This window comes from Anarhichas minor, unplaced genomic scaffold (assembly GCF_050575085.1).
Source record: "Anarhichas minor isolate MPS153535 unplaced genomic scaffold, ASM5057508v1 ptg000136l, whole genome shotgun sequence".
NCBI classification, from domain to species: Eukaryota; Metazoa; Chordata; class Actinopteri; order Perciformes; family Anarhichadidae; genus Anarhichas; species Anarhichas minor.
This window is the reverse complement of record NW_027466582.1, coordinates 13,050,035-13,076,902: the sequence shown is the minus strand read 5'-3', so window position 1 is coordinate 13,076,902 and position 26,868 is coordinate 13,050,035. Positions and strand designations below refer to the sequence as shown.

Below are 26,868 nucleotides of genomic sequence, written 5' to 3'. Positions count from 1 at the left end.
ATCTAGAGATAGAAAGATGATGTAATTCTTACTATCACTCCAACCAACGGTTATTTTCAATATTGATTAATCTGTTATTGTTTTTCTATCACCTTCAAACTGTTTGTTTTGTCAGGCCAAAAGTCCAAAATGATCCAATCAATAAGCTTGAATTAGGAAATCTTTGGAATGAGCAGTTACTTCAAGTGTCAGTGAGATGAAATAGGCTTTTATTGCATGAGGACTAGTTTATTTTAGCTCTAGAAGAGAAGGTTCAACTCTGTTTAACCTCCGAGAAGGAGAAGGAGTAAAGATCCCTAATAAACCGGCTCATAACGCCACTGTTTGAGTACGTATAGAGGAGGTGGGGGGTTATTTATAGCAGTCAGTGAGGTCACCAACAACAGAAACCTCAGTGAACTTTATTCAGTCTATAGTTTACACCCCCACCTCACACACACACACACACACACACACACACACACACACACACACACACACACACACACACATATACAACACGCAGAGTCCTGACCTCTGAAGGAAGCTCCTGGGAAAAGTGAGAACTGCTCATCCATACTAACGAGGACACTAAATCAGGGGGGGTGTTAAAAAGTCGAACATGCAGGAGAAAAATTGGCTATTTATTTATAGAAACTGGGTTGTGACCAAAAACATTGGCTCGGTTTTGTTTCTGCTCAGATTATTGGGATCAGTTTGGATGAACATGGTACATGTACTCTAGTACTATTCAAATCTCAGGTACTTGTACTTTACTTAAGTATTTAAACTTTCTGTACATTACAATACCTAAACATTATATTGTTAAAAAGATGCTCAAACATGAACAATAAAACGTTGTTTACACATTAATGCATCGGTAATATTCTAATACTGTATGAATATTATTTAGCACTCTTGAAGGGGCTATTTTGCGTAATGAGTACTTCTGATGTTGCTGCTTATACTTATCTACTTTAAGTAAAGTAAGATTTTGAATGCAGGACTTCTTTCACAGCAACACCCATTGTGACTGTATTTAGAAACAGTGTGTTTTTATTGTTTAATTTAAGAGTAAGCGTATTTCTCATTTAAAAAGTTGCATAGTCTCAAAGACGATGTGATTTTTGCTGTGGAATATAACTAAGTACATCTGCTAAAGCACTTAAGTACAAATTTAAGTACATTTAATGCCACTTTTTTACTACATTTCAAACAGAAATACTGTAGGATATTTTTTACTCCGCTACATTTATTTGACAGCTAAACTGACTAGTTTCATGTTCGTTGTATCTCCACCTCAACAAGCCTATAATATTTTGCATTAACGATATAAAATGTATCAGTGTAACACTCACAAGGCCATTATTCTGAATTGAGCACATGTTCTTTTGACTGCAATATACTTTAACTCGAGTAGCCTTTTTAGTGGAGGACTTTTACTTGTAATAGAGTATATTTACAATGTAGTATTGCTACTTTTTACGTAAGTAAGGTTTTGGAGTTTCTGCATCAACATGGGGTTTAGAAATGCCGTGTTCCACATGAGAGAGGACCGCATTTTACAAATGGGTCACTTTCCATACAGCAGAGTTTAGTGTCTAACTTGTTTCACAGATTTATTACATTATTAGATGTTTATGTTTTGCCAAATTGTACTGGAACATGAACAAACCAGGAGGGGATAATGATGAGGTCATGAAGGAGCTCTGACAAAGTAGTGGAAAGTCACATATAAGTTATGGAATTAAACATCGTACCCTTGTTTCTTATGTTGCAGCCCAGGCTTTTGAGTCCTGGAATATTAAGATCAAGGGTCACAAAGACGGAGAAATGCACCAGTTTGATGTTAAATATTATTTATTGTAGATGAAACACGCAGGCAGGTTCAGAGCTGTGTTTACAGTTTCATGTCAGGACACGGCTGTCCTGTCAGTCATGATTCCACTCTCACTCTTTCTCACACATGCACACACACACACACACACACACACTATTACACACATTAAAACAAGAGTTCATTCATGTATTTAATGATTCATACAGTCAGTCGATCTGGAAATGTGATAATCACCCAGACGCGAGCAGTCTGTCAAACAATGTGGAGGGCTGGTGAAAGAAAAAACTTGAAACTGAAATCTGATCCAAAAAATGTACAATGCGATTAAGTCAGAAATACTTAAAACATATTTTCGATAAAATAATTTCACATCTGCTCCATGAAAGTAAATCAACCTGACCCGGTTTATATTTTTGAATATATATTTTTGAAGATTTTTGGGGGCGCTGATTGGGGTTTGACGCCCCACAGAGAACTTCAGGATCCCCTTCACAGGAGGCTTAAAAATAAACCAGAGTAGCAAAGTGTGAGGAGTTACTGTGGGCAGGACGTGTTTAGGAAGTAAAGGCGCCATTCGTTTGTTGCATAGATGATGTTCGGTAACTGGCACTTGGAGGTGAACTTGAAACTCTGACGGTGGAGAAAGTCAAAACTGTGAATGACTTAAAGGAGAAAAGCCGACTACAACTCCCAAGAAGCATTGGAGTAAAAGAAAACATCCAATCCGAGAGCTTAAAATTGTGTTTAATGAGTCCACTTTTGGTGAATGATGCGCTGTGTTTTGTTACTGATTACATGTTGGTAGCTTTTTTTAAATTTCTTCTTCTGTTGTTGTAAAATAACTGTGTATCTATTTACTTCATTTCTTGATATTTTTGAGTCCTAAAGAGGTGAAAGTATAACAAAAACATTCAAGAGATAGAGTAAAAAGTTGGGGTAATACAGAAAAAGCATAATTTAATCTTCTTCCACATTCCTTCAATCATGTGCCTCCTCACACTCAAGTTGGGAAACACTGAACCTTTGAAAGAACATTTGTAATGGGGATAAATACTCCACCCACTTTGCTACTCTATTGCTACACTGTTGAAGCAAATGGTTTTATATTCTCTCTCCCTCACATGACACAAACACACACACACACACACACACACAGTAATCAGATATCTCCTCTTTGACTGTCGTCCCACTGCAGTACCGAGATACACAGAGAGGCCTGGACAACCTGGGCTGCTGTCATACCAGCACCCGTGGCACTAATCTCTTCCAGGTTTCAGACACCTGAACCAGGACCGGGACTTCAGCCCTCCACCCTGCACTGTGCCGGGCTCGACACAGCAGGAAACGTCCCATTAAAGCTTATCGTCTCAGCAGGGCTGGACCACACTCACGTACGCAAAAACACTCAAACTGAACCAATAGATATCAAAAATCAAATCAAAGCAATAAATACTAAGCACACAGTGCCGAAACTTAAAACATTTCAACTCAGTTCTCCTCTTTTTGACTTTCCTAAGTCCCCCCCCCCCCCCCCCCACACTTTTTCTCTCCGCTATATTTACATCGTGTAACTTTCTTGCACTTTTTAATCCTTCAAAAATGTCCGAAACACATCTTTCCGTCTCTACACGGTGCCCCCATCACTTACTCGACCCTCGAAAACGCAGAGCGCGCACACACACACACACACACACACACACACAAACACGCAACCGCGCCACAGTACAAATCAGTAGGTTTCAGATTTCTCGTTAAGCTGTGCATGATCAAATGAAAACAAAAGTCAAACCACAGTGACTAGACACACACACACACACAGAATCACAGCTATACATCAGTAGGGACCCGGCGGTCGTTTGGTGTCCAGCATCGTGATTGGTTGACTAGCACTGGAGCTCTAATCCCCGTTGGCTAACGATTAATACAAGAAGATACATTTCCATCTCAGCAGGCTCAGCCTTCTTTGGTATGGAACCTCTGCCTGAGGAGAGAGCGACAGAACCGTCAGATAACCAATCAGAAGTTCAAGGAGCAGCTCGACATTTTGGGTGAAACGCACTTATTTGTTGTCTTCTCGAGCGTTAGCTTGATAATACTCCCAATGTCTGTCTGGGAAATATGAAGCTGAAGCCAGCAGCCGGTTAGCATAGCTTAGCTTAGCATAAAGACTGGAGGCAGAGGGAAATCAGAATCAGAATCAGCTTTATTGGCCATGTATCCGTACGCATACCTTAACCTCGCTTTAGAGGTGTGCATGTTAGACAGAGCCAGACTAGCTGTTTCCCCCGTTTCCGGTCTTCATGCTAAGCTAAGCTAAGCTAAATGGCTGCTGGCTGTGGCTTCGTATTTTTTGTACAGACATGAAAGTGGTATCAGTCTTCACGTCTAACTCTTGGGAAGAAAGCGAATAAGCATATTTCCAAAATTCTACCTCAGTTATCAAAAAGGTAAATGCCACATGAAAACATCATCATATCATTTCAATTAAATTAGTTTTGACAGATTACGTTTTTTAGATTTATGACACAAAAATATTTCTTCTAAAAAAGAAAATAATTTTACATTTAGAATAGAAAAAACTAAATAAGAAGAGTTTTTCTAAATGGAAGGAAACAACTACGTGTTTGATTTTTCTCTCTGTATGAACTCAAATAAAACATCACAAAGTGCTTCTAAACCCGGCGGTTTGTTGTCCTGTTCAAACAAATTGTTGCTTTGAGTCATCAAATCACTCGTTCAGTTTTTCCCATGACACGATTGCAGCCTTTTTGTTGTTAAGCAGAAAAGAATTATAAGTTATATATAAGCTATTATATGTTTGTTATCTGGTGCACTTCGGCAAATTTGAGTTTATAGCTAGTTTGAACCTCTAAATGTACAGTGTGATGACAAAATCCCAGTGCATTGAAAACTAACTAAAGTTATTTTTGTTGTGCTGTACAAGAAACTAAGTTTTGATCATCATGTTGTTATTAAAAGAAAGGTTGATTACATTGAATCACTTACTGTTTTTGTTTGTCCTGTGATCATGTTAACCTGCTGAAGAGAAAGAAAGTTTGTTAGGCGTTAGCAGAGGATAAAGCAACATGAAGCTCAATCAAGTGATACAGGTTTTATGCCAGAAGCTGTAATAAGAACCAGAGCAGCACTTAGCTTAGAAACATAAAACAGTGCTGTACTTGGCAGGTGCTACACAAACCGACTAACTCCACAAAGAAAACTCTTATTGTGGACAGTCTAACACAGTATTTTATCTTTACACTTTAAGACTTAACTGTGTAGAACGAGGGGCTGAACTGTCTGTCTGGCTGTTCGGGGGTTCGGTGTGTTAGTACTGCAGGTAAGTATTCTTATAAGCGTTTAGTCTGGGCTCAGGGAGCAGACCAGGAAGTAAGTTCCCCGCTTCGGCTCTGCAGGCGGTCCTCTTGTAAAGAGGAGGGGCTCCATAAAGCAAGGCTAATGAGACGGAGTGTTAATGAAGCTTGCTGCAGTACAGACGAGAGAGAGAGAGAGAGAGAGAGAGAGAGAGAGAGAGAGAGAGAGGGAGCACCTGGAGAATAAGTGGAGACGTGTAGAGACTGCGCACGTGGCCGCACGGACACGAAAAGACAAGCAGGAGAGGACGCAAATACAGATGCGACCTCTATGTGTGCGAGAGAAAAATAAGATTCAGCGCAATTGTCTCCCCAAAAAAATAAACTTTAATACAGAATATTGATATATTTCATAAAATGAGCTAACTGATGTATTCCACCTATTATTGAGGTTTCTCTGTATTATATTATATTCTGATAAATTCCTCTTAATATTTTCTGACAGATGTTTTGTAAAATCTGCAATGAAAGCTGCTTCACTCTGCATTAAGCAGCTGTTTACCCCCACAGAGGAACCTCATGTCTTTTGACAGTAGTAGTAGACGTTTATTCAAGTATTGTACATTTTTTTAGTTACATGTACTTTACTTGAGTATTTCCAGCATTTGGCACTTTAAATTCTACTCCCGTTTATGAAATGCGGGGCATCATTATAGATTAAAAGCACTCTACACTCACACAGGTGTCTTCATTGAGGTGGCTAGTGACACCTGCTCATGATTTACATGAGGCCACCAATAAGATAAAGTTATAACTCATCCTGCAACAAAACCAACAGCGTCATAAGATAACCTGAGCACACATTATCTTTAAAGACCTTAGGGGCAACATAATTCAACACGCTGAAAAGTGCCAATCTGCATTTGTTTCTTCCTTTACTCAAGAAGCATTTTGAATGCAGGACTTTTAATTGTAACGGAGTTGTTACAAGATGATTTCAGTTATTATAATCTCACCAGTTCTTACCACCTCTTACGTGAAAACTGTCAGAAAAACCCTCGTAAGGAAGCGTGGAGCATTGTGGCCTTTATTTTTCATTCATTTGTTATTCAGATTAATTCATGTTATGTTATTATTTAGTGTTGGTTTTGCGTGATAAAGTTCATATTTTAAAACACTAATTATTAGCATCTTAGTCCCAGTGCAAAGATTAAGCAGTTCATGTTGGTGTGAAGTTCTGTTTAACAAGCAGAGCGAGCAAAGAGAGGATTAACATGAGAGACCAAAGAGATTAATTTACCTCTGTCCTTCCCGTTCAGCAATCTCTCCTCTTCCTCCCGAACCTCATCTGGTCAGAAAAGAGGATAAAAGTCAACATTATGAACATGCGTCAAACCAAAATGTAATTACTTTCTAAAGATTATTAGATCGTATAAAGAAAGCATTCAAAAAAACGAGACTTCTTGTAGTTCTTGACCAGTTTTGTACCCAGAACTGAAAGCAGGTGATCGTTTGGAAGCTTCAAAGATGTGAAAAGAGCATCTGCAGGATTCTATGGAAGTGTGTGCATGTCTATGTATATATATATATATATATATATATATATATATACAGTATATGTTTGTGCATACCAGAGTGGAGCTCTTTGACCAGTGAAGACACAGTGTTGGTGATGGAGTCAGCTGCTACCAGAAGGTCGTTCCTCAGGTTCCTTCTCGGGCCTGCGATTGACAGATGTGAGTATAAGAAAACAACAGTCATCCAATATTGTACGCCACAGTACAAAGAATAGATTCACACCATAGTTTCCAGCCAGTGTTCCAGATCAGTTTCACCTTATTAACAGGTAACTGTAAAACCTGCAGCTTGTGTCATAAACCACTTGACGACACGTAAACCTGTTAGATCAGGAAATCAGGACTAAATCCTAGAAACGTCTCCTGTGTGTCTGGAAGAGGTCCGAAAAAATGATGGTTTACATATTGTATTTCGTCTCAGAGCTTTAACAAAAAACAAAGCCACAAGATGTGTATTTAACTTTGTGTGTAAGACCATAAAAACAATAATTACTTTATGGATATATTTTGTTTACCCTGCTTTAAGCTCCAGACTTACCCTGGGCGAATGCTTCTTGTACGTCACCACCAACCCCAGCGAGTGAGTCCTGGGGAGGGTACATGTGAGCGTGGGGAGACGCAGCGCCTACAGAGCGGACGGTTGACGGGCTCGGTCGAGAAGGAGAGGCGTGAGAAGAGCCAGCCGCCTGCGCCTAAGAGATGGATTCATAAGGGTTGTTGCATAGAATCACTTATGACTTTCAGAAACATCTTGTCATTTCTGTTACAGCTGACGTCACCTCCACACTGTATTACAAGTTCTGGCAACCGCTGGGAAAAGGGTGATCCCTTATTTATCCAGGATATTTATGTCCCAATTGGAAAAATGTAGCTTGCTTGTCAAGTTGACTTATTTTGGCATCCTACATTTACAGTGCCATGAGTAAGAGGAGGGGGGAGGGGGGGGTAAACTTACTGCCTGTCGCTGTTCCTCATCCTACAGGGCCACAACGTGGGCAGTCGGAAAGAAAACAGGGAGGAAAAGGATGGAAAAGAAGAAGTCAGATACACTCAGAGCTGGAAAAAGGTGGAATTATTAAGGAGGAAATAGCAGAGGGGAAAAAAAGCGAGGCTTGTTACTGGGAGGACAGACACAGGGAGGTGTAACGAAAAAGAGAAACTTTGCTAGTGTGGCAATAAAGAAAGTGTGCATGTGTCTTTGCGCGTCACCTTGAGCAGCTTCATCAGTCCCTCGAGCTGCACCATCAGCTCCCTCCTGCTCTCTTGCAGAGACGACATCCTCTGCTCCAGCTCGTCTTTCCTTTGTCTGCAACACACAACAACCCTCCATTACTGTCAGGAGGAGGCCGCAACAAAAGAACCAGAGTGCAAGGACTCACGGGAGGCGGAAGACACCGTTGAAATGGAATAATTTGAGGTTACAAAAGGTACGTGGTTCAGAAAGGCAATGAGACAGAATGCTGAACACACTCAGAGCTCTGAGAGAAGACTCACCGGCCCCATTTACACTTTTCATGTCAGACATCTCCGGATCTGATTTGGTAGAAATGAATTTGCACTCGGCCACATAAACTGTATCAATCTCCGTTAGCCAAATCAAAAGATCTGGCGTAAATGTAGGGAGGCCCTAACACACTCCAGTCCAGGCTGCTCAGGTTGGTAGAATGAGGTTTATGAGTGGATAAAACTAAGTTAGGAAACTGCCAAAACTCATCACTTGTGCTGTCAGTTGTTCAGTCACCTGGTTAGCGAAATAAGAGACTCCTCTAACTCAAGGAGGCTTTCTGAGCACAAGATCGTCCTTGAAGCGAGGTGAGAGCTTTGCCAGAGGAAAAAACGCAAACCGTAGAACAATCACACGGAAACACGGATGTTTGGAAATCAAAGGAACACAACGTCCTTGATTGTTTTTTTTTTGCGGGTGATCATTTGTTCCAGGTTGGCAAGAGGAGACTCGGTGGAGATGAGCTGTGAAAGAGCTGGCTGACCGGAACATCAGAACATCATGAGCCTCCGAGACGGACCACAAGACCTTGAAACCAAACTTTGACATCATGAATTCACAATGAAGTCTGATGTATGATGACGAGTTTTCAGACGGCAGAAGCAGCAGGTATGGCCATCATTGACTTGATACTGCTTAGAACGCTCAAGCGTAGACCACCGAGTACAAATTAAATCCAAGATTCATTAAAATTATAAAAACAGTGAGTTGGCAGCGAAATGAAGATTTAAGAGTCAGCATACAAAACTAGCATCGTTCCAATGAGATGTTTACAATCTTTTTTTCCAAACAGCATGTGGTCTGGATTGGACATTAAAGCAGGAGTGACAACTCTTCTCTTCCCCTGTTGGCTTCACTTCACATGTTAGGACACATGAGTAAATAAACAGAAAAAAAGGAAGAGTCTGAGTCATGCAGCAACTCCACATTTGAGTCATTATAATCCCAAAGTAAAGCTTCAGAAGTGGACGTTCCAAATAACCACTTTATCCGTATGATTCAAGGAGTTTTTCATTAATGGCGTCGTGTCCTGAATCTGTGCTGAAAGAAAGAAAACAAAAAACTCCTTAAAGGAGCAGTGTGTAGGATTTAGTGGCATCTGTAGTGCCTTCGGGTACCTTAAGGCTCTCTCTAGAGTTTGGTTTGGTTTGTCCGCTCTGGGCTACTGTAGAAACATGGCGGTGCAACATGGCGGACCGTGTAGATATTAATGGCTCATTCTAATGTAACAAAAATACAATGTTTCTTAGTCGCAGATGATTATACACCAATGAAAACTTAATCCTACACAATGCTGCTTTGAATCTGGGGTTGGTAATCTTGAGAAACTAGTAAGAGTTCGCTAGATTTTAAAAGCTATCAAACTGTCCAGTGTTGCCAACTCTTTTCGATGACAGTAGTTAGCAGAAACTAGCTCCAATAGTCACTAAATGTAGTGAGAAAGTCGCCACGTTGGCAACACCAATGATTGGACAGGCTTATTGGAGTTTTTATTATTCATATTTATTGATTGCTGTCAGGATGTACAGATCATTTCCACAAATATAACACAAGAAATGTGGTGGAAACTTCATACTGATATCATGTGGCATGCAAGGAAGTGATTTGGCAACGGGGACAGCATTGGTACAACTCCAGATAGCAATATTACTGATAATGACTCAAATGTAAACGCATTGGACGAATAATTGCAGTATCCACTGTCGAGATGTGAAGAGGGACGGGAGAGTTCATTTCAGGGTGCAAAATGAGTGTGCCCTTCACAGATTATCACCTTGAATTATGGGTATTAGCTAATGCGTGTCATTAAGGTTGTTGCAGTTTTCACTGCGCATTTATATAATTAAGTCCAAAGCCAGAAAAAGGCTACATTCATCACAGTATATTTTGAATATCCTCCTCAAAAGCACTTACAAAGGAAGTAAAGGGTACATATTGTCATTTGCACAACTTAAAGCCACTATGTCGAGAGTGTGACTACTTTTGAATGTGGCGCCCCTGAGTGGCCATATCCAAGAAGACACTGACGGCAATGCACACTGCTCCCATCAGCATCACGGAGATTGTCTCATTCTTCAAGTCAGAATAAGTTCAAAGATGCTATGATCACATAAAAATCTGCTCTGTGCAGCACCATCAGTATCCTCCCGTCATCATTACTGCAACTCTCTCTCTCTAGTTTTTGCTTCGTATAAAGTCTCCCTCCTCTCCCTTGGAGTTTTTGTTTTTTACCAAACGAGCATAAACATGTTGGAAGTGATTTTTACATTGGCTTTTCACAAAAATCCACCATCTGTCACCACCATCTGCCATAAAGCACTCTCCCTCCGTGCTGCAAAGCAACGTGACAGATTTCCCGCCAAATCGGACACTGTGGCACTCTATGTAGCAAATAAAACGCAGGGCGGGTAAACTTTGATTGTTGATGTTTGAGCATCATTTCTGTTGGTATGTCATAAGAACAACAACTAATAACTGTTATACCGTTATGTGCGCGTGTGCAGCAGCGGTGTGTCTACCTGAGCAGCCGAAGCTCGGCCAGCAGAGTCGGGTTGGTGGTGGCCTGGCACGCTGCCTCGTGCTCTACGCGGAGATGTTTGATCTCCGCCAAGATCTCTCTGGGAAATGAAAAACACACCGGTCAGCTCAGGCTGGGGGAGCGTTACATCACCGGACAGACTGTGGAAAGACGCGGGCGAGAATACGCACTCGCACTTCTGCAGGCTGTTGCAGATTATAAGGAGGAATGTACATGTTGGATTTACAGAATATACTTTAAATGTGACAAGCAGCTGCATTTTGGAAACACATATTAACACATAAAATGCATATTGAAGACATGAAGGAAACGTGCTTTAAAAAAGACTTATTCACTGATAGTCAATAAGTGCAGGGGTAAAAAAACTTACACGCTTTCATTAAGTCTACCTCAAAATGTTTGCCTTTAATTATTGTGTCAAACAGTGAAACAGCACTGATAAACTGCATAATCTCTCAGATTTATTCCCAAAATAAGACCAGTGATTTTTTTAAACATTGGGTAAAACTGGGCTCTGTACACACAAATGTGTATCACAAGTACAGCTACAAAGTGACAGACGTGGGTCAAACTAAAAAGGAATGAATCAAAATCAATAACTCATGCATTACCTGTTTTTGCTTTCCAGCTGAGCAATGAGCTCCCTCTTCTGTTTGTTCACATCAAAGTTGATGCTCCGGTTCGGTATCACCTGAAAAGAAACACACACAGAACTTAAGTTACAGTACTTGAGCTGACTGAGTGTGGGTCGACCGTTCATCGTTTAACAATCGAAAGAAGGTGGAGGGCGACGGAGGTCTGTGTATATGTAACACAGAAGTACCTGATTGTGTATTTATGGTATATTTGCAGTTTAAAAACAAGGTGTTGTTGACTCACTCCTGCGCCGTCAGTCTCTGCCAGGCGGGAGGTGTAGCGGGCGATCAGTTTGTGCTCCTCATCTTCTCTGCTGGGACTGTCCACACTACTGAACACACACACACACACACACACACACACACACACACACACACACACACACACACACACACACACACACACACACAGAGCAATGAAATCAGCAACATAAACAACATCTTAGTGAGGAATAATGTTTGCAGGTTTCAGAGTGTCCTTTTTTCTTGAGTTGTCAAATATTCACATACAGAATGAAATCAAGTGTCAAATGTCCCCTGTGAGCCACTGTAGATGACAATGGGAGCCTGCACTATACAGAGCAACACTTTATAGTACATTCTGCTCTCTGATCAAACAGCCCTGAACACAAACAGTTTGAAGCAATAATACAAAAAAACTTTGTAAAGGAACAATATGAATCTACTGTGTCTACCTCCAAAAAGAACCCAAAATGACCCTAAAATCCGATCATGGGGACAAATATTTCATTCAGAAAACAGTTAAATTCAAGCTCTGGTTTTGTGAGATGTTTCACGATTATATAACAAATATGAGTATAATGTCAGTCATCAATCATCAATTAACCTCACTCTGGAAAATGAGGCTTTTCACTAAGTGCTAGAAGCATACTCCTGGTCGCTAACGCTAACGCTAAAAGGATGCTGGACACAGAGATGATGTTCAAGTAGCAGGTGGGACGTTCTGCGTTTGAACTTTAACACATGGCTGGCTATTGAATGTTAACGTTGTTGGCTTATTGTTTTTAATGCATATAAAGTACACAACCTGTAAAATGATTTACACGTAGATTTATTTTGTTTTTACTTGATCTTTGTTGTTCGCAATAAAAGATAATAAACTCCACCGGATACGTGTTGACTAAGTCACGGTCTTACTGTACTTCACTCTCACCATGGGCTGCTCTGGAGGCGATTCACATACGCAGCGATCAGAGCGTGTTCCTCGTTCATGTGCCGAGCGGCTGCCAAACTGGATGAGAGACGTTATGTCGATATTTAATGTACACATTTCTGCTGATGTATTTTTTTTTCTTTTTAAATGCCAACTGTTTAATTCTCAGTTCACTGTTGGGCTGCAAATAACAAATATGTACAATCAATGTACCAACAGTTTTTCCAATTAACCATTTGCTACATAAAATGTCAGAAAAGAAGTGAAAAGTACTGTTACCAAGTGGTCAACGCACTGCTATGAGATGTATATGTTTTCTTAGATTGCAGCATTATTTTTGAGCTCTCTCAGCCACCATAGAAAAAGTGCCCATCACAGTTTAAAGGTGACGTCTTTAAATGTCTCATTTTATCAGAGGAACAGTCCAAAACATTGAATTTACCATCACGTAAAAGAAAGAAAACTAGCAAATCCACACAACTTAAAAGCTTACAATGTTTTTAGCTTTACCTCATCTTGTAATTAATTGCTGCATAAGGCGCCTACATTTTATTTTCATCAAATCTAATCAGTGAAATAAAATCGCTAATTGATGTAAAGTTTGTGCTGAGAAAGCAGTCATTTAGAAGGAACAAGGGAACGAAGCAAGCTATTAAAAACTAATTTATGCTGACAGAGGCAAGTTATTACCCATTTAACCTGCAGCTTTAAACTCCAGAAACGTTGCAAACTTCTAATCACTGAGAACAAAAAAATATAACAACAACCTGTAAACTGGGAGTTTTTCTAATCTTCATGTCAGTTTTTACCTTTTGGAGGACTCGGGCACTGATGTGGACAGCAACATGGCGTCAGTGGTGTTTCCAATGGGGCGAGCGGGGCTGCACACACACACACACACACACACACACACACACACACACACACACACACACACAGACCCATATTATCAGACCCATATTACCAACAGTGTAAACACAGAGTAATGATAAAAACATTGAATTATTAAAATACAAAGCCCTGCCTGTCAGAAAACACACATTCTTGCACCTCACACTCTCTCACGTGCTTTTGAGTGCAGTCATGCAACAGTGAGTTATACTAGTCTGAGCAAACACAGACAGGGCAAAGATCACCAGAGAGAGAGAGAGAGAGAGAGAGAGAGAGAATGAATGCAGATCCCAAAAAACAGCGAAATGATAGAAATTCAGAAAAATTAAAGCTTGTGAGAGTTATAAAACCTGACACAGCAACATTAGAATAAACATACTCACTCCGTGCTAAGTGCTAAGTCTCTGTCTGCTGACCCGTTTCTGTGTCCAGTGCTTGGAGGTCCGTAATGACCCAGTCTGCCGATGTTTGGAAAATCAAACAATGTGGATCCACCGCAAGGGGCGGAGCAACCAAAGTGTTTCGTTCTAGAGGCGGGACTTTCGTGTTATCTGAAGTTTTTGTTTACATGTGACTGTACTGGCGATAACACGGCAAAATGTTATTTTAGGCCGAGTTTCTGCGACATGGTAGTTTCACTTTTTGTGATGCAAAGTTACCATTCTTTAGAGGGAAGTGTTAACATTCCCATTAGAGCTTCAACAAAAACCCTTCAACTGTCTGACTGAACATTAACATTAAATTGTTTACAGGAAATTCAACCTTTGTTGCTTTACTTGACTTCTTTCTTTACAGGGTTTGTATAAAGGCAATAAAGTAGTCGATAAACATGAGATATGAGTTTACAGAACAAATTGAGGAGGTTGGTTTATGCCGTTTTGCCGGTTACACTCGTTGTCTTCTTGCTTCTTCGCAGAACATTTTGTTTATACGCCCTCTGGCATTTCGGAGAATAATTCAACGAACAGCACATTGAGCATGAAAGACTTTTTGCATGCTCACTACGGTGCCACAAGTGAGTATAAACAAAGCTTTAGTGTGTGTGCGTGTTGTGAGGTCTTACACTATGTTGGAGAGGTTGAGCGTCCTCTCAGGTTCCTCTGGGTAAATAGGATGAGGGGGCTCTCTGGATGACACACAGCCCAGAGTCCTGCTCAGGGCTTGGCCAAGCTTTGACGCCGGCGACTTCTACACACACACACACACACACACACATAAATACAGACACAAATATCTGGTCGACATTCAAAAGCTGTGTGACTTTGTATTGTTGTTCTGCAGCAGTGTTAACTACAGTAAAGAGCAGGAAGAACTCCATGGATAAAAACAGTTCTTAAGACACGCGGCTGATAAACTGCTATGAAAACACATACAAAATATATCATATCTTAACTTGTATTATGTATGTACATATGTACATGAATATGCATGTCATTTACTTTCACTTATTTATATAATCATGTGAAATTGTGGTAGTAATCTATTTCTATCGACCCCAAAAAGAAGACCGAATGCAAATAAATAAACAAACAGTTGGCTGAGAGATTGGAGGGAATGACGACAACTTAATCTCTGTTGTGCATTTTATCCGCCGAGGATGAATTGTTTATGCCACACTTGTATCACGTTAAAACAACTTTGATTGCAGACCAAACAATTATTGCCAAATATCAGTTTCTGATTTTATTTTGTATGCTGCAAACCTCATAGAAACATGCAGGGAAGACGATGTAACCGTGTATTGTTAGTGTTAAGTGTGGCAAAGTGAAGCAGATGAGATGACAATAAAATGGAGCCCAAAACTAAAGCCTGCTGGAAATGATTTGCAAAGTCTGCAGAGGATTATTAGGATGAGTGTCCCGTGAAGAAAAGATGCTGTTGGACTGGCAGGATCTGCACCAACAAAGAGATTTATCCCTGAAACATCAATATGACAAATTATGCCAAGCCTGGGTGATAAATAATTTAACCATGTTTCCATCTATTAATACATCCGTTCTCTATTGCCAGCATTTTCACCTTTAAGCTAGTTTTTGGAATATTACTATAATGTTATGGGATTGAGGCATTTCAGATTTTTGGAAATAAATACATCACAATGAGCAAAAAGGCTGACAATATTTGCATTGAAATACACCTGTCCGGAGTTATCAAGGAAGATTTGCAGGTTTTGAATACGTTGTGATGATCTGTTACAATGTGTGTTTTATAGTTAAACCTGTTTTAAACCAGACTGTCTCGATTCAAAACCCAAGTTTTAACCATCGAAACAGCTTTTTGAAGAAGTGAGGACCAGATGAAATGTCGTGTTGTGTCTTAGTTTCTAAGCGCCCCACTGTAAGCTCTAAAATTCATTATGGTCCTCACAAAGATGGAGGTCCACACACACACACACACACACACACACACACACACACACACACACACACACACACACACACACACTCACACACACACATGGAGTGCCCCCTGGTGTGATGAATGGGTAATCACACTGTGACTCACCCAGGACGAGTGCTCCTTCATCTGATGCTGGTTGCTATGTGAGCCGCTGACGTTGCCGTGCCAGAAGCAGTTCTGGCAGAGCTGATAACCACGGCAACGGAGGCAGCGATAGCGGAAGCCCGTCATAGCGTTGCCACGGCAGTAGGAGCACGACACGGGATGGTAGACTGAGACAGAGAGGAGAGAGAGAAGGCAGTATCTGTCACAGATAATTGCATTTAACTTACATCTATGTTTGTGTGTGTGTGTTTGTGTGTGTGTGTGCGTGTGTGTGTGTGTGTGTGTGTACCATGCTCCACGTTGGCCATGCGGTGCATGAGAGGCAGCCAGACAAGACACTGAGGAGGGTCAGCCACAATGTCCAGGAACATGTTGAGCATCACCCTCTTCTACATCAACAACAACAATTACAGAAGACAAAACTCATCAGGAACACAGAATATTAAATACAATTATAATCCTGTAATACTGTTATTACTGAAATAAATGTATATAACAAAGGACAGATGAATGGGGTGGTTGAGGTATGTGAGCGTACCTGTTGTGGGAAGCATGAGCGTGCTGAGGTGTGTGTGTAGCCAAAGGACGGCCCTTCGTGTGCAGCGGTGGGCAGCTTGAGAGCCTCCCTCAGAAAACCATCAAACTTGGACTGTACCAGCACGCCGCTGGAGTCAGATACCTGAGAAAACACATCTACACACACACACAAACAAAAAATAGTAAAGCATTAGATTAGATTAATTTCTTGAAGAAACGGCCCAAACCATGACTATGTCTTACATGTGCCAATTCATAACCCCAAATTAACTCTTAACCTACATTTTAATGGTCGACCTTTTGTGCACAAGCTTTTGGTCCCGAGACCGGAGGTGAATCTCCATAATAGGACTTTTTTAAAAAACATATTCCTGTCACCACACCATGATTAGTAAAAGATCAGGTAAATTAACATAAGCAAACAGTAGCATTGACCTGCATTGTCCATACGGTGGCAGATATGTGACGTGAATATATATACCTCCATACATGCTGAAATTCCCACTGAAAGATTGAGATTGTAAATAAAGTTATTAAGACATAAATGCAGTAAAACTAATTAAGTAGAAGTGCACAGTCCGTGATATATGAATAAATACAAATTATACAAATACAAAATGTATACTCTTGGTCCTGTTGGCCTATCATGAACACTATTTCTATACATGTGTTTACACCAGGTGGCAACTTCCTGAAGAAGTGTCTTAAATTTGCATTCTTTCTAATAACCACAAGGGGGCGACTCCTCTGTTTGCAAAAAGAGGTCAGATTATATGGAGGTCTATGAGACGTAAAGCAGGGTGTGCTTTAGGGCGGGGCTACCTTGTGATTGACAGGTCGCTACCACGTGTAGCATTTTAACTACAAACGTCTTATTCAGCGATCGGTTCTACTGAGCTTCCCTCTCGTGTCACTTCTGGTTGCAAACAACCAAGATGGCGACGGCCAAAATGACGAACTCAAAGGCTTCAAACCTTTAGTCCGCAAACCAATGGGTGGCGTCACGGTGACTACGTCCACTTACAGTCTATGTTTTACAACCGAAGCCTACATGAGAAATCAGTTCATGCCTGTTTTCTGGGGAACGTTTAAAGTATTTCTAATAAATCTAAGATAACGTATCTGCAACAGGTTCCACGTGAGTCGTGATGGTATCGTTTGGTACTCACAGCGGAGCTTATCTAGCAGTTTCCCTCCACACAGTGTGGCCAGCATCGCCTTCACAGAGAGCACCGTCAGACGGCTGTCAGGCTCACTGAGAAACAAACACATAGGACACTGTAGCACAGCACATGTCACATTCACTTGTATTTAAAACCTTTTTAATGAAAAAAACTAGCTACCTGTCAATGGCGGTCAGCAGGAATTCGACTAACAGGACGGCGCTCTCTCGCGGGTTGATGGTGTGCGTGGTGGGCAGGCGCTTGCTCAGCTGGTTGAACAGGGAGGACACCAGGTTCTCCAGTCGGGTCACGGAGATGCCGGCGTTCAGCTCTACGACGTTCAGACCAGCGTCCCGCACCGCCTCGATCACATTGAATATATCGATCAGATGCACTGGAACGAGAGCAGTCAAGATATGTGTCACGTAGAGAAGCTTGTATACCTCAAACTTATTTGACAGCAAATCTCTGTATTGACACTTTAAACTGATGCTGAAGGAGAACATGGAAGACTTACAGTTGCATCTCTTCTGTATGAATCTGAGCTTGCAGGCCGTTCGATACGTGGAGAGACAAATGGCATCCAAGTTCTGCTCCCCTGTGACAAGAAGAAGAAGACATGTTCAACCTTGGTTGATTATGAGTCCGTGTTGGAGATAAATACACATCGTTCTTCTGCGTGCTGGGGATGGAGTTACACATTTGAAAGTACTGGAGCCAAAAACACTGAAGGAGAGGAAAATCCACCTCGGGGTCAAAGGTCACTCACCAAGCTCTACGAGGATCTGTCTCCGCTCTGCTTCCACTGTTGCTGGAGTCCCCCTCCCTCTGTCTCTCTGCCCCCCCTCCTCCATCACCATCCTGCACAAAACAGCAGCAAAACTCAGCACCTGGGTTTCCTTAAAGGCGTTGAAAAACATCATGAAACTGTTTGTAAAGGGACCATGTGAATGTTTGTTGTTTGTAATGTCGTCTGAAATGTTTCTGGTGGATCTGATTTGCTCTACATTTAAAAAAGTAACTTAAAATTCAGATGAACCTTAGATTGGAACCCCATTAGAGACTCGTTGGACGGAAACTACTCGGGCAAAGCAGGCACTGTTGAAGTGTACCACACAGGACTACTGTATGCATACCGACACACACACAAACAAACTAGAGGCGGCGGCTCAGAGTCAAGTTCAGCTTGGTAAATAAACACATTAATGAGAGAAGCTGAGGAAATGTGATCCGTAGCCTGGCATTCAGACTACTTAACAAGGGCACAGAGATAAAGGGAGGGGGGGGGGAGGACTGTAAGAGAGAGAAAGAAAGAAAGAAGAAAGGATGGAGGAAGGAATGTAAATGTAAATCAAAGAGGGAGGGGGGGGGACTTGAACCAGCCAAAGTCTCCACGGACTGAGCTGCTGCCGGCCATTATTTCGTGTTTTTTTCAAAAGGATTAAATAAAGTTAGCTGTCACTCACGGCTCTGCTGTCAGCTGACACAGAAAAACGCCCGAGGACATCAGTCGCCATGGTAACAGTCATACTACACCACAAAACTGAAACACGCAGAGACACACACACACATATCTGCATTCCTTGTATAAATGTGGTGACAAGCCAACCCCCAACACACACACACACATACACATTCCAGAGAGGATTTGAAAGCTTCCCAGGAGACTTCATGCTTCATCCAGACAAAAGGATTCCTCCTTTCATTTACTTTCTCTCTCTCTCTCTCACACACACACACACACACACACACACACTCTCTCTCTCTTACATTCCCATCTTTATACAGCTGTACACTCTAAAGGCTGCTCATGCCAGCTAGTCAAGTGTAACTTTCTTCTTTCTCTCTTGACACCTTACAGGAACAGTCATGTCATTACTTCAAAGTGCCCTTAAGTAAGACTCCGGAAACACACTAGACCACCTTTGTCTTTGTAACCCGACAGTAAGTTCCACCGTGACCTTGTTCAAACCGGAAAAACATGAAAGATATTTGACAACAACTGGAATCCACAGATCCATCAGGACTTCAGGACAGCAAGTGACGGTGCATTAGGGCGCACCGAGCACAGAGCAGATATTTGACACATCGTTTTGTGAGTGAAATGTCAGGAAAAATACATCAGAATTTAGTAAAAGCTAAGGTGGTGTCAACAGTCCACATTACAAAGATATTCAGACTACAATTACATAATATCAAGCAGCAAAACCTCACATTTAAGAAGCTGTAACTATTAAATGTTTTTGCTTGAAAAAATGTTCACCAGTTACCACACTGGACTCCCGCAGTGAGCAAATCGTTATTTCCAGCCTGGCCTTAGTGATAACTACACCATGTCTGTCTGTCTGTCTGTCTGTCTGTCTGTGTATAGCTGACACGGAGGAACATTTGGTCTGTGAGGTTTGCTTTCTATTTTAACTCTGAAAGCTTTAAATCATCACAGATATAATTATCCTTCCAGCAATTACCCCCAACTATGTCAGAGGGCCAGCAACAGCTTGGCTGCCGTTTTCCCAATCACTGGGTCCAAGTACAAAGGTTGGTCACACGGGCTGGATCCAAATAAAATAGGCTTTTACCTAGATCCCTGCTTCATTAATGAATGGGACACCTGTAGCAGCCTGACCAACATTCACTCAAAACAATAAAACATAGGCCAAATATAGATAAAGTCAAATTCATGGAAAGTACTTCAAGCCACAGAAAGTCAAACTTCAGGAGCTCGGCTATAGAAAGTAAAGTATAGACGGGAGGAGGGGAAAGAAAGAGAAGGGTTTGGAGCTGGAGAGGTGCATACAGCCGACTGCATGTGTGTTGCTTCTCTGTGTTTGTGTGGGTGGCGGTGCGCGCTGCTGTTGCACCATGGTGTTTTATTATGGCTGACATTTGCTGAGCTTTACGGAAACAAACACACAAACAGCACACGCTGCCCTGAGTACGCACAGAGGACGCACTAACTTCTGCCGTAAGATAGGGGCTCAGAAAACACAGCGGAATGCTTCCATTTACCCCTAATAGGTGTGTGTGTGTGTGTGTGTGTGTGGTCCTACCTCTCTGTGTCAGGGGGTCACACAGGACAGAGGAGCCTCAATAAGGGACGTCTAGCAGAGAGACACAGAGAGAGAGAGAGAGAGAGAAGAGAAAGACAATTTGAAAAGTCTTTTCAGTCTGTAGACAATAATGTCAAAAGCTCTTTGAGGACAACAGAGGACGCTAAACACAACCAGTGAGGTACACTCTCTCCTGCATCTCTGCACATGTTTGCAAAATTGTCCTTTTTATTATGTTATAAATAAATAAAATAATTTCTTTCATCTGTAGTCACTGCTGATACGATGAAGGATCCTCTCTGATCGTAGGCCGCCTTAAAACAACTGAACATCCTTTATTAGTGCATTTTTATATGTTATGTTGAATAAGTTACTCATTTTATGAGCGGTGTATTGCAGGTTCTTCTGATTTAAAGTCCTTTACCGGTAGTGTGTGACGCTCTTGTTGTCAAAACAAGGCCATCGGATTGCAACACAGCACACAGTACTCAGTCGACTGACGTCAATTCATGTGGCTGCTTAACACACCATTATTTTAAATGTAAAGTCAATGAAAGTCAAGTGCTTCTTCTTGACACATGCTCTGAATATATTCTTGTGAAGCTGGAAACAAATTATGACCATTTGTAAAAAAAATTTAATAAAATCCTTCACTGTTTTGCTCAAAAATAGGCTGAACAGCAGCCAAGTGCCAGCAAAATATTCCCCAAACAAAAAATAATGAATTTACACACTGACAAGTCGTTAGGCTCTCAAGGCAGCAGTCAGCAACACAACAAAGAATCTAAACATTGTCCCACAAATACAGTCAAACTCAAACCTCGTGGATACGACGACCACAAAACGCGGAGCATCTCCGCATTAGCGTTATATTTCTGAACACAGAAAAAAAACAAAAGACAGCCGTGTGAACGACATCCGGCCTGAATACCCGTCAAGACAAACTGCAAGAGGCGGACGGTTACATCCTGTCAGCAGGTGTCACACGCATGACAGACAGACAACTGATACACACACATACAAATTTCACTGTATGGAAACTCAAATGCCACAACACACACACAGCAGTGGCACAATGCTATGCTACACTTTTCGCCAACAGCTGACTTAAAACGTGCTGTTTTTTTCTATCACTTTATGACTGGACCGCTACAAGAACAACACGTTCCTGGTCACATCTGGTTACTCACCACAAAAGCCACACATGATGTTAATCGTCACAGTGAGACCTGTCACTCTATTACCTGCTGTATCATCACAAGATGTCACCCAGAATCACACGTGTTGGTGATTCAGACATAGGATGTGTGTGTGTGTAATATAGAAAGTGTTATTTTCTCTAAACTAAGATGTAACAAATAATATTGGTTTGGTATCTGTACAGAAAATCACATTGGCATTGAAGGTGCTTGAAGATGTCCCTTTGGGCTCTGGGTCATTTTATTGTCACTATTTTCTGGCATTTTATAGTCTAAATTATCAATGTTATTTATTCATGTTACCTGGATAAGTACTGCACATTACACACATTACACACACACACACACACACACACACACACACACACACACACACACAGTGGTTACACTTCCATAGGCCCAACAACTGAAATGGTCCTGAAAAAAACTCTCTTACACTCACTTGTACTCAGGAATCAGTTAATCTCAGTCTAAAACCTGAAAACAACTGGCTTCAAAATCTTTCTCTGCATCAACACTCACACTCGACTCACCGCTGAGTTCTGAGGGGGAATCCACAAACTTAAGTTTAGCTGAAGACGCAATACGGCGAGGACACCGACGGGCGTCAGGCAGGCGAGGTGGTGGTAAAGAGGGTTAAGAGGGTGTTTACCACCCGCTGCACACACACACACACACGCACACACACGCACACACACACACACACACACACCATGCATGCCACATGACCACATGACCACTTGCAGCTGCTCGCTATTCTCACCCTCTGCCCTGACAGGACCTGACCAGTGTGTGTGTGTGTGTGTGTGTGTGTGTGTGTTATACATTATATATATACAGTACGCTGCAACTTTAGACACTGACGTTGCTGAAATACCAACGAGCTCCATTTATCCTCGACACTTTACTGTAACACGCGACACAGATGAAGCCGGCCCCCCTGAAAGCTCCGCAGCAACTTCTTCTAAATTAATTTATAGTTTCAGGAAACGTGGAAGTTTGGGCATTTGGAGGAGTTGACTCGTCACAGGCCTTGGGTCTCAAATGTCCTGAAACATTTTACACAATGGAAACCAAAATAAACTGTCACAGGGTGTTAAACACAAAAAGCAGCGACTTATCAGCTGAGGTTTCGACAGGCTGAGGAATGCTGTCAGAATGTTATAATGGTCTTTGGATTTGAGCAGAAGTTCATGTTACTGTTTTACCATGCGATCTTAGAGGGTATTATGGGATATCCGATAACAGCCTGGTATGGTAACTTGTCTGTACAGTTGAAATCACAGATTGCCCGTCTGGCACAGACTGCTGGGAAAATGATGGGGGCTGAAGTATACTCGTATACTGTGGAACTGCAGGGTGGATGCCGGAACACACTTCCTCACAGGGACATTCAAAATATATCTTACGTAGATTCATTGTTTATTGTATACAATGTCAGATCCATCATAACCACTCCGTATAACCTCAACTTTCAACTTCACCCATTACGAGCAGGTCGAACCGAAAGCGAAGCGCCTCTCCCCGCTTCTCCGATCTCTCGCTCCTGACCTTTGACCCCTGTGCTGCCAGGAGAGACAACCCCCCGGGGTTGTCGCCAAGGCAGGTAAAAACAGAAGCAATACATCTCCGGTTACGTGGTTACAGACGGTAAACTAGCATGTCACGGGGTGTTTGGAGGACCGGAGGATGTCAGACGTTAAGAGAATGTTCTGAGGTGGAGACATGGTGGAGCCTGTTGTAGAGGGTTTTACAGGTCCAGAGAGATGGAGCAAAGAAACCTGTTCCTATTTGACCCAAGATGGGCTCTTCTGATTGAAATAGCATGAACCGGCACTGAGGATCTTCCACAAGAACTGGACTCAAGTTGGTGAACTCCAATGAACCCGCACAGGAAAAATGCAGTTTGTTTTTAAGCTCTCCACGACTGTATTCGGACAGATAAAAGCAGAAGAAATGCAGCTCCCCTTATTCATTTCAATAGGAAATTAATGAGCGGGCATCTGTGCCAAGTTAGGTCTGAGGTCTGAGGCAAAAACACGCACGTTCATCCAGCAGAGAAGGTGAACCTGACTCAACCTTTGCCACAATGCAATGCAACCACACATTCTTGGGGGTGATTACTACCATTTGTCACAAAAGAGGCTAAAACAATTGCTGGCGTCAGAGTTGTAAAATCCCTTTAAACCATGCACTTTGAAACGATTTGGCACCCGAAAAGCTTTCCAACTTGTGTAACTGTTACTCAAATAAAATAAAGAGAGAAAGAGAAATGCAGACAAGAAGAAGATATGAAGAGGAAACGCAGAGAGAGAGAGATCAAGATGTACCAAGAAGCCGGAAGGAAGGAAAGAGCGAGAAACTGACATGGTGAAAGAGAAGTGAAAGTTGTGTCTACCGACTATCTTCAATGAAATGAAATGACTTCTGGGGTTGAAAGGCAGAAGAGATTCCTTTCAATCCGGGTCTCAGCGAGTCTATTTATTCAGCCCAATTTTTACTGCTATTTTTCAAGCTATCAGAGGCGCCGCACATACCCAACAGTAAACGAGCAAAGAGCTCTGAGGTCCATCCGACTGCTCCTACGTGCAAATTGAGGAATACTTAGATTTCACTATAATTTAACTCTGGAGAAATTACACAAACCAGAGGCTAGATAGGAATGACTGCTCTGCTAATCATAGGGTTCACCCCCCCACCGCTATTATCTCCCCACCCACAGCGGAGCCAGTAACACAGTTTCGCGTTACTGTAAATCAACTAAACATCTGAAATCTTTGCTTATGGAGACGCTGAGATGAAATGTTATGACGTTGAGGGTTGGTGGGAAGAGACCATCGAGTATTATCTTCAGGCACATTTATATAAATTACTAAGCGTGTTCACAAAATTGTTTGGGGGAGTATATATTTATACGCACCCGGTTGTCATGCGGGTGCCAGGAAAAGTTGGGAAGGCTTGTTTTGCTCTCTCTGTTAAAGATCTAAACCATTCGCCCACTGCTCAATTAAAGCACACGATAGGCATTTACCAGGGAAAGAGTGGAGACCCCCCCGGGGGGGGGGGGGGGCGTTTGGAAGACAGCCCATCTGTTACTGCCATCCCTCTCTGTTTGGTTTCCTCCACAGGGAGCAACAGTTTGGAAAAGTCTGCAATCTGACTGGATATACACACATGTTTTGGTCCAGGGTCTATATTTTTACACCCCGGTATGTTTCTGTCACAGCCTGTAATTGGACCGTCAATGAATGTTAGTTAATGAATGTTAGTTAATGAACTTGACCTTAATTTGACTGTTTGATCTTTATCTGCTGATAACACAAAGATGCACATAAAGAGCGGCATAACTGGTAAATTACCATTGATGAAAGGGGAAATAACCATATTTGGATTCAGAAAGCAGAATATCAAAACAGATGTAGTTTAAAAAAGATGTTTAATGTCATTCAGACCCCTGTCTTCTTTTCTACTGTTTTAATATCTGCTCTTAATATCTGCTCTAAACACATTTGGGCTGTGGGAGTGTGGGGGGGGGGGGGGGGCTGTCAATATTCTGCTAGACTACCAAAAATGCTTAGGTCGTCTCCGATAACGCCCTTTGGCAGGTTGTGGGGTGACAAATCATTCCAGCTGACCCAACAGGTCAGTAATGTAATGATTCATCAGACTGCTGGTGATTCATTAAAGCATATTATCATTTATTAAATCATTTAAATGTCACCCTAGTGATCAGATGAAATGATGTATCAGCCCCAACGTTGACATCCTCATTGTAACATTCTTATTAACATATGTTTCCAAAGCTTGTTGCAAAAATATAATTAGAGCCACTCAACATATACGATCGTGTGCCGAACATCACAGTGGACACTAACGATTTAAAACAAGTAGTAGGTTTTGATCCACAAAGCCTGTGTGTTTGGCATTAAGCCAGGTAACGTAAAATTGGCACATTCTTTGAATGTAATAAGTTTCTTTCATATAAAACGGCGCACGTAAAGTTGCGCACAAGTCAAACACCAATAGTATAGTTTGATTTGAAAAGTGATCGTGACTTATGTCAACTACAACACTCAGGACAGAGAGGGACACCGCATTAAACACATGCGATATGTCCACGGTCTCCGGCGGACACTTGGAGCTGCCGTGCATTTCAAGCGGACTACAGTCAGAGCTCGTTATAGTTCTGCCTAAACGCTACTTCTGGGAAGCTGTGTGACATCTGAGCGGCCATATTGCAGAAAAGTTTTAACTCCCTGTTCACCTTGTTCCACCCGAATGAATGTGCTCCTGAACTCACCAAAACTCGGATGCAATTTCCACATTAAAAGTCGCACCTTCTATCAACTTCAACCTAAACACGTATGTCTGTCTGAGCGACGACCGCTGCGTCCTTTAACCGTAAAACGCGGGTGTACTCACCGGGACTGTTTTCGGCAGGTATTCGTGTCCAAATACCAACATCAACAGTGCAACGTGTTGTACCGACTTAAACACAGTTTCTTCTCTCTTCAAATACACACTTCCTATTTTCGCCGTATGCTGCGGTTCTGCTCTTTTCTGATTTAAATAATATCCCCCCCCCCTACCGGTCCCGTTATTTATTTCCGTAGCCAACCATGTTTCACCCCCTCCATACTGGTCGCTGCTGTGATGAGGAGTACTATTTTTGAAAGTAAGTCACTCCTCTCTGCGCTCCGTCCTGCCCCCTCGGTGACAGTGAGCGGCGTGTGTGCCGCCGACACACGCAACCTGCTAATTAACGTTACTTACCTAAACACATTCAGTAATAACACTGTTTCAATCAGATTTTACAGAGATTAACTTATTGTTCATGCACAATAAGATTTCATTTAATTCGGTTACATAATTTAACTGTTGCTTCTCATATACAGAGTCTATGGTCACATCCGGAATACATGGTAAGCTTTATGCCATTTTCATGTTAGTTTAGGTATAAA

At 41.8% G+C, this 26,868-nt stretch overlaps 1 protein-coding gene across 5 annotated transcripts; it reads right to left on the bottom strand.

Moving 5' to 3' along the window:
• Positions 1 to 1,821: 1,821 nt before the first annotated feature.
• LOC142941750 (dystrobrevin beta-like) lies at positions 1,822 to 26,542 on the bottom strand. Of its 5 annotated transcripts, none has more exons than XM_076083794.1 (22): positions 26,330 to 26,542; positions 20,709 to 20,759; positions 18,428 to 18,519; positions 18,176 to 18,256; positions 17,839 to 18,052; positions 17,665 to 17,750; positions 16,497 to 16,651; positions 16,248 to 16,347; positions 15,959 to 16,125; positions 14,517 to 14,641; positions 13,372 to 13,443; positions 12,563 to 12,640; positions 11,633 to 11,720; positions 11,365 to 11,444; positions 10,734 to 10,832; positions 7,920 to 8,016; positions 7,666 to 7,686; positions 7,249 to 7,402; positions 6,765 to 6,854; positions 6,434 to 6,481; positions 4,826 to 4,858; positions 1,822 to 3,800 (listed from the first exon to the last, which is right to left on the bottom strand). In XM_076083794.1, exons 3-21 carry the CDS (start codon positions 18,516 to 18,518, stop codon positions 4,851 to 4,853), a joined length of 1,854 nt encoding a protein of 617 aa, XP_075939909.1. In that variant the 5' UTR covers position 18,519; positions 20,709 to 20,759; positions 26,330 to 26,542; the 3' UTR covers positions 1,822 to 3,800; positions 4,826 to 4,850. The 5 variants fall into 5 exon arrangements, with proteins under 5 accessions (XP_075939909.1, XP_075939911.1, XP_075939910.1 ...); XM_076083796.1 differs by having other exon boundaries at positions 4,826 to 4,855; XM_076083795.1 differs by having other exon boundaries at positions 11,633 to 11,717.
• Positions 26,543 to 26,868: the final 326 nt, after the last annotated feature.